This window comes from Phalacrocorax carbo, chromosome 2 (assembly GCF_963921805.1).
Source record: "Phalacrocorax carbo chromosome 2, bPhaCar2.1, whole genome shotgun sequence".
In the NCBI taxonomy this organism is placed as follows: Eukaryota; Metazoa; Chordata; class Aves; order Suliformes; family Phalacrocoracidae; genus Phalacrocorax; species Phalacrocorax carbo.
This window is the reverse complement of record NC_087514.1, coordinates 68,264,844-68,281,810: the sequence shown is the minus strand read 5'-3', so window position 1 is coordinate 68,281,810 and position 16,967 is coordinate 68,264,844. Positions and strand designations below refer to the sequence as shown.

The 16,967-nt window shown below is 39.5% G+C and overlaps 1 protein-coding gene across 1 annotated transcript in view; it reads left to right on the top strand.

Annotated features, from left to right (window-relative positions):
* Window positions 1-16,967, top strand: part of GABBR2 (gamma-aminobutyric acid type B receptor subunit 2) — a 491,408-nt gene that overhangs the window by 445,586 nt on the left and 28,855 nt on the right. The window contains exon 14 of the mRNA XM_064443206.1: window positions 3,815-3,925. Coding sequence (XP_064299276.1) covers window positions 3,815-3,925 — 111 coding nt within the window. The remainder of the gene's footprint in view (window positions 1-3,814; window positions 3,926-16,967) is intronic.

Genomic DNA, 16,967 nt, shown 5'->3' with positions numbered 1-16,967 from the left:
CAACAAATACAGGAAGGAAACAAGAGCCTCATTGCTGCTTCATTATTTTGAGAAGGTGTAGGAAGGCAGGAGGCACTCAGCGGTCTCTGTCATTGCTCCTGCCCTGGTGTCTCCTGCAAATTTCCCTGCTGGTTCCAGGTAGGTTTTAGCTTCATTCCTCCCTCTGGCAGTACCCACCTAAGCCATCGTCCACCTATTACGACAAGGATCTGCCAGTCCACCAGCAGACTGAAAAGCAAAGTAAATGAAAACGCAACAGAGCTACAGAAGTGACTAGTAATTATTTGAACATGTACAGAGAGGGGATATAAACCTTCTGTAGGTTTACTGGTTTGGGTTGCTTTCTAGACCTAGCAGATCTCATGTAAAACAAGCATTTTACTGGTGATACACAACTCTTGTATGAAGTGAACAGATTAAACTGTTTATGTTCAACTGCTGAAAACACTCCAGAAATTGATGTCAATGTCAGAAACCTTATTAGGTTTCATAAGAGGTAGGAAAGCTTCAGCCTAATCACAAGATAGGAGTTCTTCAGGCTTTTGAGAATGACATCTGAAGGGCATTTAGATTGTTTTCTATAAAAGGAAAGGGCAAATTTCCAGTACATATATAATCACTGGTAGCATTTATGTTGTCATCCTCTCTAAAGCAGTGACAAAGTGCACAAATGGTGGATGATTAGAGAGGTCAGTGAAGTGCTCCATTCAGCTGTAATTGTAGAGTTTTTAAAAATTCTTTTGACATCAGAAAATATCATATGTTTTTTTAACCCAGCTTTTGCGATGATTAGTTAATTCATGCAAAATCAGTGAAGAAACAGAATAGCAAATTAAAAGCAGTAAAACAGGAGTGTCATTTTTGCAGTAGCAATAAATAATCAGGAAAATCAGTTCACTGTAAAATTACTGCTACCTGCCAACGCTTCACTCCACATGCACAAGTATTCAGCAAAATTTTGTTGAAAATGCTACCACCTTGCAGATCGGGAAAGTGTTTTGAAAGAAGCGCTGTCCCATGTACACTTTTGCTGATGCTGCAATCAGGATTCTCTCTTTTCCTGCTCCCTCTATAGCACTTCAGAAGAATTTTTTATCTCACATATAGAAAATTTGAATACACTGTTTTATTTAATTAACATATTTTTTAAACTATCATTGCTTTATAAATTCTGGCAATCTTCCTACTAAAGAAATTATTCAACTTCTTTCTCTCTAATACGATTGGAAAACAAGTTATGTTTTCCATTTCATCATTTTTCTGCCCGGGTCTCTCATTTTTGAGTAATGAATGGATATATGCTTTCCAATTTTGAAGCAAGTTTGCATTAGAGAATAACCGCGTAGTGAAAATAAAAAAAATAATCTGCCACTGACCAAATAGGAGTTTGCATTTCAGGAATATTCTTCAAAATAAGGAACAATTCCAATTGCTCATAGTTGGTTAAAAGTTGTGGAATGCTTCAGGCTAAGTGTGAGTGAAGGTTTCAGTCCAGGGACAAGGGAAACAAACCACTTGGCATCGTCCATCGCACCGAGTGGAAGTCTACATTATTTATAAACCTTTTTGTTTCACAAAAGTACGAAACTGAAATAGAGTGAGTGCATGGCAGAAAGGACATAGAGCTGGGGAAATGAAGAGACATCCTGTGCTGACTCCCCAGTGTGAATTAAAACAAACAAACAAAAAAAGACATTCTGACGACCACAATCTGAAATTTAATGTAATTTCCACAATTCCAGGCCATGAAGGATGTAACTATTGGCATACTGTAACACAAAGATGGAAAAAATAATTTTATAGCAGGCTCAGGTGTAGTTTAGAATTCCAGAAAAATGTCTCTGTAGTACAGTCCTGTTCACACATCAGTTACACATTCAGAGCTACATTTGAATGATTTGTCATGTGAACTTTACTTCTTACTAGTCAAAAATGATGTTGAACATCGCAGATTGGAACTTTGACGTGAAAGGGTACTTTCCCTTCAGTGCACCTAAATTTTAGCAGTGGGCTTTTGTCATCGATGAGGGGGAATGAGGTAGTTCAGCAGATTGTCAGACAAACATTCGTAGCGTCTTAAAAGTTGTGATGGCACTTAATGTTTGCAGTCATTTAAATTCTTCAGCAACAGTTAGAGCGGAGTCATAAGCACTCTAGGAGAGTTAATCTTGTCTTCTCGGTTTTTGTCGTATGTTCTTTTAGGACATGTTTTTTTCAAAGATCTTTATTCTCCTGGTCAAGATTTCTATAGAAGTCCAGGATACGAAAAAGTTTTAAATGATAATGTCTTGCCTACTGCAGGATTTGCAAACAAAGTTGTCAATCCTTTGACTCTGCAGTGCATAGCAGAAGGTTGTCTGGGGTTTTTTGTCCCCCCATTTCCACCTCCTTGTTTGTTACATTATCTTTTCACAGTGTATGAGGTCAGGGGCAATACAAAAGGACTGATGGAAGAAACTGAGCTGCAGATTAATGCTGTGACCTCTAAAATACATAGCAAAATTCACACCAGCATCAGAGGCAGCAAGAATAAACTTTAGGAAATTATTCAGATCTCCCTGAAGTTCCACACACAATTCTACATTTCAGTTGGTGAAAATGTGATTTTTCCTTATCTCATATATTAATGATTATACTTCTGCATGAGACGGTTTGCATGTGTTATTCATCAAAAAGGGAAATTGCAAAGCCCACTGGGACAACCAGGTATAAAAAGTTATGTCTGGGTTGATGTTAGTTTAGCTGAAGTTCAGATCCAGTGTTGCAAAGTAGAAAGGAAAAATGGCTTCCAGTATTTCAGTGTATTCCAGAAAGCAAAACAGACCGTAGGTACACACAGCTCAGAACAGCCAACAGGACGATTCTGTGGCATGTAACTAAAACAGGATCTCTCAGAATCACATATGAGAAGCACCTTGTGTTCTTACACAGTGTACACCATTAAAGAGCAGTTGGACCATACCCTAATATATATGCTAATCACAGACAGCATAGTACCTAGTACCCATTCGCTCCTTCTGTCAACTGTTTTGGTTATTTTTCATTTTGTAAAAAAAATAAAAAAAGTGAGCGAGACTGGGGGTTGTTCTTGCAGGTTTCTCTGAGTCTTAATTATAACTTCTCCCTCATACAAACAGTCCTGGTAGTCTGCAAGTCCTCTTGATTCCACACTTTTTCTACAATCTCCTTTTCAAAATAAATGGAAAGCTACAAAGATTCCAGCAGTATTAAATTTTGCATAGACATTCACTTGCTCTAAAGGTTGTCTTTTACAGATTTTTTTATGATTTATACTTTCTTCTAAGCTACTGATGCAGCTTCCATAGTAAACGGTTTTTGATTTACCTCATGGTTATCAACAAAAAACACCTGAAGCACAGCAGTGTTTCATACTTTGTTTATCAGCCATTTGCCAGTGACACAGAACTGCAGGTGAAAGGAGGGATGACTTTAAGCACATTTATTTTCATGCCTGTGCATTCAAGCTGTTTGCCTTGTAGAAAAATTAGATGTCCTAAAGCTCATAAATGTGACTGACACTGTTAAAGACAGAGTGACTTCAGACATTTTCTTTCTGGTTTGCAGTAGAGGTGACCTCACCTGGCGGTAGCTATCATGCAGTTGTTTCCGCAGACCTTTGCTTTTCACTGTATTCCTTTGCAGGTTCGTGGGTCTGCGGTCGTCACAAGTTACTTTAAAGTTGTCCACTACGTATTCTACACATCCTCAATCTACTGAGAATAGATTTAAGTACCTCTGAGGTGTGAATGCAAATGAAACCTGAATCCAAATATTTCACCTTTTGTTTTTGCAGCCGGACCCTGCGGGCAGAGATATCTCTATCCGACCAATCTTGGAGCACTGTGAAAACACTCACATGACAATTTGGCTTGGGATTGTCTATGCTTATAAAGGGCTGCTGATGGTAAGCATAGCTTGTTCTGCACAACACTGACTTCAAGCTGCTTTTTGCTGGTAGGCATGAACTGAATTGTAGTTGTTTTCCTGATGGCTGGGAGTGAGTTAAAACTTCCTTGAATAGATCTTTATAATTGAACCTGTTCTAAAGTTCATTAGGTGGTAATATGTGGATATATGAATACATAAAATAAATGAGACTCTAACAGCACTTAAGCTGAATACTATAGATATACTGCAAACCAAGAAATTCAACAGTGAAAAGATGGGTCTATGAATGAGACAGCTTTGTAAGCAAAGAAGCCCAATCATCTGAATTCCTTTAGGTTCTCCAGAAAGGTGAGACTAGGTTATTCTAGATTATTGCCTCTGAGTTGCAAATGTCCTTCAGGAACAGTCACAGGAGAAGCAAGATTAATTTGGAGCCTGAAACAGAATAATCCTTGTGTCACTTGAGGCCCATCTCCACAAAAAGGTTTAGTTACTAAAATGGACCTCAGGAACCAGGAATCCTGAACCTTGACAGTTAAAAAAAATAAAAAAAAGGTGACTATTAGTGATTAAAAGCTCCTAAGCATCAGGGTTTTAAAAACATCTGATTTTGACAGCGCTGACCAGCTGAACACCTATCTTGAGCTGAGCCCCATCTGGATCCTAAACCTAGATAAACAGTAGTTTACACTGCCCAAAGGGTTCAATCTGTTCTGTGTATTTGTAGCATGCCTGCTCATCAGGACACCCGTGAAGGACTGGGCCAGCTGCTTCCACTCAGCGTGGTTGGTGCTGCTGCCCTGGGGGAAGCCAGGGAGAGGGAGCTGCCGGCGCCTGGAGTACTTGTCTTTCCTCTCCACATTGAATGACTGCTCTGCTGGGCTGCAGGGTGCTGCTGCTTTTCATGCTGCTTTTTTTCAGGCTGAAAGATCTTTAAATATGCAATATGAGGTTCAACAGGAAGAAATGACAGCTTTTGGGTTTTTTTAGTTCAGACTATTCTGCTGGGGAGTGCCTTCAGGTAGAGAAGGCAGTACCACCATGTCTCTCCATTCCCAGGTGTGAGCTCTGATCCTGGAGCTACCAACCAAAAGGACAAAAGGAAGCCTTCCCACCTTCCCATTTAAAAAGAAGAAGAAAAAAAAAAGGCAACGTTGTGTGTAGATGCCTATTTTTAGGAGAATGTCCAAGCAGGCTGTGAAACTAAAAGCTAGGACATACTTCATCTCCCCAAAACGATCAGGAATTAGAAGAGATTCCACATCTTAGCATTTCTTACTGGGCAGCTCTGAGTGGCTCTGTATTCACAGTAATGTCAGCATGTGGCGCAGCATTGAGGCATTTTTGTTTTGAAGGCAAGGCCACCAGAGGTTAGGAGCCGTGACACTGACCAGCACTGGGGCCACAGTAAGATATAATTGTCCGTTGGCATAAAACATCATGCTTTATGCAAAAACACCACACAACCCCAAATTGTACCACTACATTGTCTGTGGAGCTTCTTTGCACACCAGTGAACTACTCCAGCTCAAAACAGGATGATCGTTGCAAATAAAAGGGAACAAGGGCTCCATCAGGCTGTCACAGCCCTGCACCATAGCAGGGCCCATCTGCAAGTCCTCACGTGGAGCTGAGAGCTTCTGAAATTCCTACTTATATTTCTTTGCTTGATTCCTCCTAATCTGCATAGTGCTCGTTTCTGATTTTGTCTCTTTCAAGCCAAAGCTTCCAAAGAGACACAGCTAAACTGAAAAGCATAGCTTTAGTACCCAATTGCTGGCTAGGTACTTAACTATATTGCAATATTTATATTGTATGTGGTGATGGTTTCTATCTGTTAGGTCATTTATTTATCTTTAGGCATGAAGTTCTTAACTTTTAGCTCCTTTTCTAGTGTATTACTTTATTACTGGTTGCCATAGCTGCCAATAAATTCCTGCTCTTCCCTTGGGAGAGTATTTTTCACTTTGCATATTTAATTTTACAATATTTTTCTTAGATAGTTTATTAAAAGGAACAATGTTTCCCATACTTTTGTTACTTTCCAATCTGCCTGTATAGAAATTTTGAACAGTTCATTTTGTGTTCTCCCAGGTAGAACTTGCCAGTGGTCCTTATACACGTGCTTAAGACATTTTTCTCTGTGGTTCTGTTTGAAAAGTAAACAAGTAAATATGTTTGGGTCACTTAAAGCAGTGTAAATGAACAAATGAAATTAAAATTCCTTTAAAAATGCTGAAGGAGGTGAACAAATGGTGGAGTTTTTTGCAAAAGTGACTTCAATAATGTTTTCAATTTTAAAACTGTAATTAGTTATTAAAGAGGGGAAATAACATTATATATTTTAAAAATACATTCTCGGGTAATTTTCTTTGAAGTTTCTTTCAAGTTTTAGTCCTGCTGGGCAGCAACCAAACTGCATTGTTTCTCACTAGTCCTTTGCCCTAGATTGCTTTGTTGGCATGTATGTTGGACTGTTTTCTACAAGATATGTGACTCTGTTTGTTTAAGTTTGCAAATGCCACTTGGCATTACTCACTATACTTATTCCAGGCACACAGTGTTTCATAACCACCAGTGAAATACACACTTCTTATTACTCCAGTGCCCTTTTATCACACAAATCACTACATATGAAAAAGGAAGATACTCTTCTGAATCTCTTAAATAATTGCTGTGGTGAGGTATATGCGGGCCACAGGATTGATGCATTTTATCTCATCACTAAAGATGTTTCTGTATACTACACATTGCCTTCAGAACAAAAACCAGAACCTCTTGTGTTACTGTATCACTTTATAAAGGGTTATCTAATACAAAATTCTGCAGTTTGTAATAATAAAATACTTATCTCTAACATATCTTATACTGAAGAGATCATATTGCTAATTACAGTGCAATGCAATATTCAAGGTGAAAGGGCTTAATGATTTGCCCAGGCCAAAATTATTTACAATGACCTCTTGCTGTCTCAAAATGAGAATACAAAAAATTGGGTTAACCTAAAAAAGCATTTTTCTCTTTTGGCTTGAAGACATAAAGCAATACTGTCAATTCTGATGACATAAAATCACTGATGCAGTGAATAAATCACTCAGAGTAGGGTGGAGCGCAGAATGGCAGAAAAGGGCAGGGAAGGCAAGGCAAGGCAAAATAAGGGAAGGCATTACTCACCGGGATGCACAGGTTCCTTCTATGTTAAAGTAAGCAAACATTAAAAGTCAGATTCATGATTCTCCAATTGCCTTTGAAAGGATGTGAAGAAATGCTTACTAACTGCATGAAGGCTTCTCAGTTATTGGATTCAAATTCCTCAGGACTGGTGACCAGAGAATAAAAGGAAGATAACTGTCCTAAATCTTGCCTTTGTCATTGTATTGGCTGTCTTAGTGACCCTAGCCAAGTCTCACGATACATATGGGACTCAGTTGTTTTCCCATCTCCAGGTTTAGCTCCTAAAAGGCTACGTACAAGTTCAAGGTCTGCCTGTGTGTACATGGTGATCATCAGCTGCAGGATGTCTAGCTTTTGATTTCTGATGAGGTAGATTGAAAAGTACTTTTATTTCATAGAGTCCAAAGGATGGTAGAAATCACACCACCTTAAACTTGCCAGTGGTGCATTATTAGTGAATACACTAATATCTTTCTGAGGGGTATGAATTATATTTCTGATCTCAGCCAGAACAACACCAGATTAAGGATGGATTGGACTCCTCTAGGGCACTTTCCTTATTAACTATACACACTAGACAGACTTGTCTACAGTTTGATTCCCCTCTTTCTGATAATGCGTTTAATTAACATTAGACTCAAGGTGTACATATGTTGGAAGTTTCATTTTATTGCTGATGTATTATTACAGTACATATTATTTAGCTACTGAGAAACAGGCTTTCAAGGCCAAGGTATATTTTCGGTTTGGCTGTTGCTCTGCATATCAAATCCTACTTTTATCCTGTGTTAATTGAGGGTTTTTTAAACTGTAGCTAGTATTACTGACCACTTTTGATACACGGTTTTTAATGTATCATCCTTAGCTAACCTTGCTCAGAGTGAAAACATGGATATTTCATGGTGGAAATAGGAAAAACTGATGCATATACATCTTGGGATTTGGTAAAGGTCACTAAAAATAAGAAATTTAATTCCTTGAAACAATTCATATTCCAGCATTCTGTTTTGGTCACTATAGATGGCACACTGCACAACACAACTCCATAATTGATTTATGAAGCCAAAAAACCAGTATTAATTCAATTTAAATGTATCTTTGGGTTAATGTTCAATCTTACTTTCAAGTCTGAAAGAATGCCTCTGCTTTCTGAGGCTCTCTAATCACTAAGTTGAATTTGCCCACCTCTGACTTCCAAACCTTGGACCTTGGTGGGTCTTACGTATATGTTATCCCCCTTTCTCTAAAATGACCTGATGCCTTTGTTTCTAGGTAAACTACCCTGAGTTTGGCCAGATTTCTGTAACTTTACTAAAAATCGTACTACTTTATGAAAATTACTCCTATTAATCCTTTACCATTCTCCACCTTTCCTTCCTCTGCATCATTTTCAGCCATGGTGATATAGCCTCCTTCAAGTCAATGTACAAATATGGGATAGCTTTAGGTTAGAAATTTTTTGAAACCAACCCTTTTTTTCAGTAGCTTCTCATTAATAGTTACATGTTGAGAACCATCACCTAGATTTCAATTGGTTTAAATTTGTTGTATTGATTTTGAAACATACTATTTTAAAATAACAATACTGTGGAGTAGTAAGACAAACACTACTGAGAAATCCAAGTAAGCTGCATAAATATGATTATCTTTATTCAGTCTTGCAATCTCATTGAAATAAAATAGCATGTTGAATGATATTGCTATCTATTTTTTTGTCATTTATTGCCTGAGTTCATGTATCAGCCATTTCATTAATTTGCTTAGGATAGAAATTACCATAATAGCTCTGTAATCACTGAAGATGTTCCACTTTCTCTTTTCCCATGTGGCCTCTTTATATCTTAAGTGGAGCTTTGCCAGGATTCCAATAAATATCAACAATTAAGTCCAGCAGGTCAGACAACTTCTAAATCAGTTCCTTAAAATCCTGCATGCAAGTTACTGGATCTCTGATCACAACAGCTTTTCTTGACAGGGTTTTCAAGGGCTCTCTTACTGCTGTAGTAAGCTGCATTTCACTGTTTTGGCAAGACGCGAATGCATTGTTCTGCCTCTATATAAATGTAGGACAAAAATATTCATTAAGCGCATCTTAAAATGCATCATTACTATTGACTTTGCCATCTTCCAAGGAATGAATCATTATTAGGATTCCTTTTTCTCCACATATATTTATAGAAATCTTTATGAATTCTGTTAATGCTGCTAGCCATTCATTTTCTACTATATATTTAACTTCCCTTTCCACTATCTGTATTTTAGAACTTGCTTTCATAATCATTATTATGCATTTCCTCTTTTTAACATTTGTTACATTCTCTCTAGTCTTCACCCAATTTTATTGCTTTTTTTAAATTCCACAACAACCAAAACAATTGCTAAAGTAAGGAAAGCTTCTTTACGTTTATGAAGTTTAGGGCAGATTGTTTACACCACATACATACCCAAATATCTTTCAGTTGCTGTTTGTAGATATTCCTTTTGCTTCCCCTGCTCCCTTCCCCAATAGCTTTCTTCGCTTTGATGGCTAATCCATAAACATTACTTTTCTGATGGTTTTGTGCGCTTGGAAGTAGATTTTCAAAAAGGAGTTAGGTACCATGGTTTAGAGTTTGGGCTGCAGTCAGTGCTCAGCGGCACAGTCTTCCTTCAGCACTTGGTGCTCCTGCCTTGGTGGGCAAGAGGGGAGAGTGTCTTGGCCAGGGTACGTGGACCTCTCTAGCCTGAAATGCCCCTTCTCTGAATGCCAGCAGAGGTCGGTTGTGTGGCAGGCACCAGTAAGCAGAGTCCAGGCAGCTGTTAGTGTGCACAGAAGCAGAAACACCTACAGATGATGCTGAGGGATGGCCTGGCAGGTCTTGCTGGACACCGGATGTAGCTTCTCACTACCTCTTCAGGTGCTTGAGCCCTCTCTGTACAGCTAGCCCAGGAGTTGCTTATGAACAACACAGCTGCAGCGTGTAACCTGTGCTCCTCATTTTTATCATTTTACTATACTTAATAGAGGCTATGCATAAAGAAATTTTTTTTCTGTCTGAGGAAAGTGAAGCCGTGGAGCAGGTTGCCCAGGGAGGCTGATCAACACTCAGCCTTGGAAGTTTTCAAGGCCAAACTGGGTAAAGCTGTGAGCAGCTGAGACTGCTTTTTCAGCAGGAGATTGCACTAGATGATTTCCTCAAGTTCCTCCCAACTAGCTTAAGATACTACATTAAAAAAAAAGTTGCCTATTCTTAATTAATTTCTCTATCAAATTAATAAACTTTCTGTATAGAAATATTGTATAGTTTCCAGGCTATGTTAAAATTCATAATTATTTCCTGAAAATACCTTTGATTTTTAACTCATTTATTTGCATTATTTCCTAATTCCCTTCATGACCGAAAAAAGTACTCAGAAGAAGGGACTGATGCCTTCTTTGCCTACTTTGCACGATTCCAGCTCATATCTATGGTGGCTTTAGCACCAACCCATCTGTCCCATCTTACACTCATTAGAGAGGAAGATAGTTAAGATTTTTTGTGGAGGAAAATAGTTTATAGTGGTACCAGATATTTGTTATATCTTTAATAAAACATTGACAGTGTTTTAGCATCCAAAATATAAGTTACCATATGGTTTTGTAGGATAAATTTTTCCCTACTATGACCATAAGGAAACTTCAAATTAATTCTTGAAATATTGCAGAAATTGCAGTATTCCCTTACATATCTTGACATCATTTTTTATATAGCAGAAATAGATTTAAATTGTAGCACGTACTTGTTTTTATCAGAGATGTTTGATTGTTTTACAGTGCTGGGATTGTCTGTGGTAATCTTATGCCAGAGACAATATAAAGCTATTCCAAATGGATATTTGCTCATAATCAATTGTGCATTTGTTTCAACTTAGTTACTATATTGTGTTTCATGACTAAGCAGAAGTTACGTGGAAGAAAGTCAAATACAGTCTGCATAGGCAGAAGGGAAAAGATTTTTATTAACCTGCTGATTTGGGAGGCTGGAGTATAAAATGGAAATTTTTTTCTGGATGCATGTTAGTGTCCAGTTCTTTGTGCAGCTGTTTTTCCATCTTGCTCTGGGCAGGTCCCTACTAAAAGCCCTGCAGCGTAAAAGACTTTGCCAAGACCTTTACAAAGAAAGCCCTCTGCTGAATAGCTGAATATCGTATCTTGCAATTAAAAAAATATTTAGCTATTATCCTAATGCTCAATAGAAATATTAAGCTTCCCTTTAGTACTATCGAGAGCAGCTGTGTGAAAATGAACTAAATATGCAGCTGACTCATACGTGATCAGGGGAGTGAGTGACGGTTTAACATCAAATTGTACTGACTGTGAAGGTAGGAGACCTACAAGGGTATATTTTGTCTTTCCGTTAGCTAACCTTACTTGGTATGCTGGTGATTAAAAAAAAAAAAATCGCTTTTCCCTACATCTTCCTGAAAACTGCTCAGTATGTTTTACTGCCCAATTCTGCAGTGAAAACTTGAAAATCAAAATGCTTATTTTTTAGCTTTGAAAATTCTCTTTGAAAAAAAAATCTGTAGCCATTTCACTGAAATAAAAACGTGCCTTTTTCTGAGATGATCTGGATTTAATGAATGAACAAGAGTAGGGATATGAGGCAGCTCCAGTTTCACAGTTACTTTAGACTGAGAGGTTTTTAAGGCCAGAGTCCAGAATTGCCTTTGTTTTAAGGGGTGGCAGGAGGGAAAATCTGCCAGTAATCTGGCTAGGAAAAAAACCAAACCAAAACAAACCCAAACAAACTCAAAAACCCCCAAAACCCCAAACCAAAACAAAACAGAAATCCCCAGATGTAAGCTCTTTGAAGGAAAGGTTTGCTTCTGTTCTTTCATGCAGCACAGCAGGGCTGTGATCCACAAGTGAGCTCAGTAAGTGCTACTACAATACAGTAATTAGCTGCAAAGCTGCAGCCTGGTCCAATACATAACCTTTCCAAAACTATACCCTCTCTAGTTATGGGCAAGCATGACTTCTGGTAAGATTGAATACTTTTCCTCTGGTATTTCTCTGCTCTTGTCTGATATCCTCAGTATAATTCTCTTTCTTTATCTCTCTTTCTTAACACTGCTCATAACCCATGTATAAGCAGACATGACTTTGAAATGATACATATAGACAAAATGGTTTGAGGGCAGTCCAGGGCAAGAGGGAATATAGGAGGATAAATAATTTCCTGTCTGTAATCTGCCAGTCTATGCAGTCCAATAGCAAATTAGACAGTTGATTGTGTGAATACACGTTGTGGATCAGTAGGTAATCGTTAGTGTGTTTAGCAGTAATTCTGGTGAACAAGACTCAAAATGAACTAGTTAGTAGAGTTTTGAAAGACAGAATTAAATGTTTTCCAAAACTTCAGCTATAAACACTTTTATTATATTCCCATCTATCACAATTTAGTCAGTACAAGATTTTTAAAAATTAAAGTTTGCCTGTTAAACTCTGCAAACACAAATATTGTATTCTCCATAGTCCTGTTATCCCTTTAAGACTTTAATACAGCTTTCTTTTAGTGACCAGAATTCTGTCTTTAGTCACAGTGGTATAATCCCATTGCCTTCAGATACTCTTTTCCCCAAATTTATACAATGGTTGTCTTACAGCTTTTTTAGGTACACTGAAAACACAGTCTAAACCCACCATATCAGTGTCAAATGGAAGCTGCCTGTCCTCAAACAGAAGGTGAAACAAACCAATCTTGCCTGTACAGCCCATACCTTTGGGGAAAACCCAAAACAGCATTTTATGACACTTTCTACATCAACAAGATGTGTATTTAGTAGACCAAAATGGGAAAATACTTTAAGTTCATGACTAATGGTATAGGAAGCCTTCCTAGTTGCATTCTCAGTGTGTGTTTGGTTGAGATCCCCAAAAGGACTTAAATTAGACCATTAGACTTGACTATTGTGCTCCTTAACTTTTAGATAACAGCTTTCTATAGGAGAATGTGTAGCCCTGAGTTATTCAAACTCCTTCTGTGATGCACAGGATCCATCAAGAGCCTCAAGATGGGAATTGTAACTGCCAGCAAGGAGCTGCCTAAGCGAGCTGGTATAAAACAGTGGGGACAGGTGTGTCCTACCCCTCTCAAATCTAGCACATCAACATTGGTAAGAGCTGCCTGTCTCCATCCCAGTGTGTTCATGCACGCCTTCTCTAAAGACTGTTTAATCATGATTCTCAGCAGATATCAGAACTAACATCCCACACAAGTGCCCAAGTAATGAAGACAGTCAGTCTCTCATTACATGAAAGCTGACAGCTCTGAAAGAAGTTTGAGAGCTCCTTCTAAAGAGAGCCTCTAGTCTGGGGCTAGGGAGCACATCTCAGGCAAAAGCTGGAACTGTGCCATGTTATCCAAACATGAGGATATGCAATGGTCATGACCAGCATCGTTGTCTTGAACGAAGATGGCTGACGCTGTATTTTGTGTGGAGCCCAAGCCGTTAGACATGCTCTGAGAAGCCTTTACCGGCTTGAGCACTCCAGGAGCAATAGGAGGAGAGACAGCTGCGCTGCAAATCCCAGCAGGCCTTAAATATCAAATATCCCTTAAATTGCACAGCAGTCTCAAGACTTAGGTGCCCCCAAGCATAATAAGAAGCATAAGTTACATAGCTGGGGAAGATTAATGTTTAGAGTTTAGGTACCAGAAGCAGAGAGCAGCTGAATTGGGGTACCAAGATTCCGTGTTTTTAACTGGAACTCATATGTTTAATATTCAAAACTTGTCAAGGAACCATGGAAATCTGGACCTTTCACTAGCAACATCTGCATCCCATTTCTCAACCAAGCCATTTTAGGGATTTTTCAGGATTTTTGCAGTCATGAAAGTGAATCTTGCATTTCTACAGATTGGCTAAGCCTCAGGAAAGGGGAATATGAGAAGGGCAGATGGAGAGAAAGCAAAGTGTCATGTTCCCTCAGGAAGGCTCTGTCTCAGAGGAGAAATCTTATCAACCCTACGGAGCCCTGCAGACAGCTGTAGCAGGCAAACAAGGAGCGCCTCTGCGATCACCACTGTCCTGGCAGCAGGCTGCAGAAAACTCTCAGCTTTTATCCATGTTTGAGTTTCAAAGATGAGCTGTGACTTTTAGAAAAGGAGAGCTCTCTTCCTGAGGCAAGCATTTTATCCACAATGCCAATAAAAATAAAAAACAATGCTCTCAAATTTATAGTGCATCATTCTGAGGAAACTCACTTGCTGCAAGACCCTCTCCCTTTCTTTAGTTATCATATAAATAAATATCTTCCTTTCATCTGGAAGATACTTAGCTGTTTTCCATGCTGTTCTCAATTATAAATGAGAATGGGTCAAACCATAACCCCCCAACACTGTTCAAATGATCTTTTTCCATTATAACTGATATTTCAGATCACTTTATAACTGCCTCAGCTATAAATTCATGCCCATTATTTGTAATAAGTGCTGGCCTCATTTAAGTATGTTGGCTGTATTCCCAGAATAATGATTTTGGAAGGGAATGTGTTCATACTGGGAGAAGTGGGGTAAAATGAGGGATACCTACAACCCTAAAAAAAAAAAAATCTCATTAATAATCAGTTGTAGCAGGAGAAGATAGAAATCTTCTCCATAGTTAATCAGGGTCTCACCCCTTTAAAAACATGATATAGACACACGCACACTTAAGGATTTCTTCTACCCCTCAAAACAGCTCAGCCCAGACCAGCCTGTTTGTTATTTCAGGGGCCAGCAAAGTGTAAATCTGCAGCACAGCTGAGCTGCACAGCAGCAAGAGTGAAGGGAATGTGGGACAGGCAACCACTGAGAAAGTGGAGTGTCTGGGAGGAGTATGTTTGCATCCTGAATAAAGGTATCGTCAGCGTATGTCCCCAGTGCAGCCAGGTCAATACAGTGGATGATTTGCTTCTGCAGAACCTGTAAAGGAGTCTGTACGTTCCCTGCTCCATCTCTGCACAGTGCCAGACCCAACGGCAGAGGAGTGCTGCCTGCATCCTTCCTTATTGGAAGCATCATCTTTGTTACCTGAGGGGCTCTAGAAAACGTATTAGGGGATAAGCTGTTTCTCTGACACAAAGCTACCCAGCTCAATAAACAACTTACCACCTCAGCTGCCCTACCTGAATGGCTCTGAGACCCTTTCCTCTCCAGGTAGCTGTCTATATTTACCTCAACTCCTCAAGAGCAGCCCCGTCCCATGCTCCTCCTGCCACAGCCACTACTTTTTCTTCCTGCACTTCTCAGGCTGCTGGGCAGGGCAGGGGAAGAAGCAAGGGACTGGGATGAGCTGTGGGCTCTAGTCCTTCAAGAGGAAATGGGTAAAACAGAAGAGGTAGGTCTGTGACAAGGAGGCAAGGGAGTGCCCTGGAGAGGACCATTTCCTCCAGGAGTGTGTGGAGAGGGCAGGGTGGGAACGGTGCTGAGGAAGACTTGGGTAAGGATTGCAAGGGCAACTGCTTCTGCTGTTGCTGGGAAGGGCCACCCCTGTCTACAAATCTTGACTCAGATTGCGGCAGTGATGGCAGCATTGGAAAGTGGGTGAGCACATCTAGCCTGGCACATTCCATGGCTGAGAGTTGATGCCTGATCCACCAAAGCCTTCCAGCCAGGTCTGCTCATGAACATGTGGCACAGTAACATATGTGCTGTAGGCAAGACAATGAAATAAGCTAGCAGACAAGCTCAGCAATGGGAGGGCAGGACTGGCAGTTCAACAGTAAGTCCTGGAATCAAGTGCCTGGGTGAGTAGGTAGGTGGCTGCAGCCTGCTAGTTTCTGTAGGAGTGCAAAGCAGCTGAGTCACAAATGGTTGGGTTTGTTGCCATTGTTAGTTGAGGTAAAAACCAAGCAAATAATCACGGAAATTTGCAGTTATTAATGTCCAGTTGTTACTACAGTTGAAATCATGTAACGGCAAAACTGACTTTGTACAGCAATCATGAATCTGCCGGTTCCTAACTTTCCCGTGCTTGACTGGCAGCTACACAGTGTTCTCCTAGCCAGGTTATTTGCCTTTGGAATTTTTAACGTTTTTGTCCCTTAGGAAAAACGTGGAAGGTAAATTTTTACTAGGCATCTGCAATTAACACCCAAATGGCATCATCATAGACCTCTAATTTCCTGGATTACCACATCTGTTTCAGTTGGATAAAAGAGACGATTATCTCCATGGTGTGGCAGTGGACAAATGTGATGGTCTGGGAGGAAGGGTACCAAGGTCAATAGGAGTGCACCTTTTCTCTTTCTCCTTCTTGTCAGTCCCTGCGGTGTGATCAGAAAAAAAGCTAGAAAACACAGAAACCATGTCTTGGGTCTTAGTGATGGCTTCTCTCTCTGTCCTTGCCTTCCCTTCAATACCATCTGCCATTCTTCCCAGGGCACCATACACTCTCACCGGGCTTTAACTAGACCGTAGGCTGGGTTACCTATTTACAAAGGCTTGAGTTCATTTATGGTTTTATTGCATTGCCAGAATTTCTCTGAGGAATGAAAGAGGAAGAAAATAATGGTTTGCAGCGGTTCATGTTGTAGAAAAATCTAATTAAATTTCAAGGGATGAAGACAGCTTCCTTACACTAAAGACTTTCCCCTGCTGAATTGCAAAAGCATATTGCAAATAACAAAGGGGCTAAAACTTAAAAATACACCAAAGAAAAAAGCAAACAAAAAATTGCCACAAGAATATTTTATCCCAGAAATCATTAGACAACTACAATTGAAAGGCCATTACAAACTCCCACTATAATAAAAGACATCATAATTGCAGTCTGAACAACTAGGGTGACACTTTCTACTTTGTATATTTGTCTCCCATGGGACACATCTTGGCACTGCCATTTATTAATGTAGGTGATAATCATACAATGAATGACTG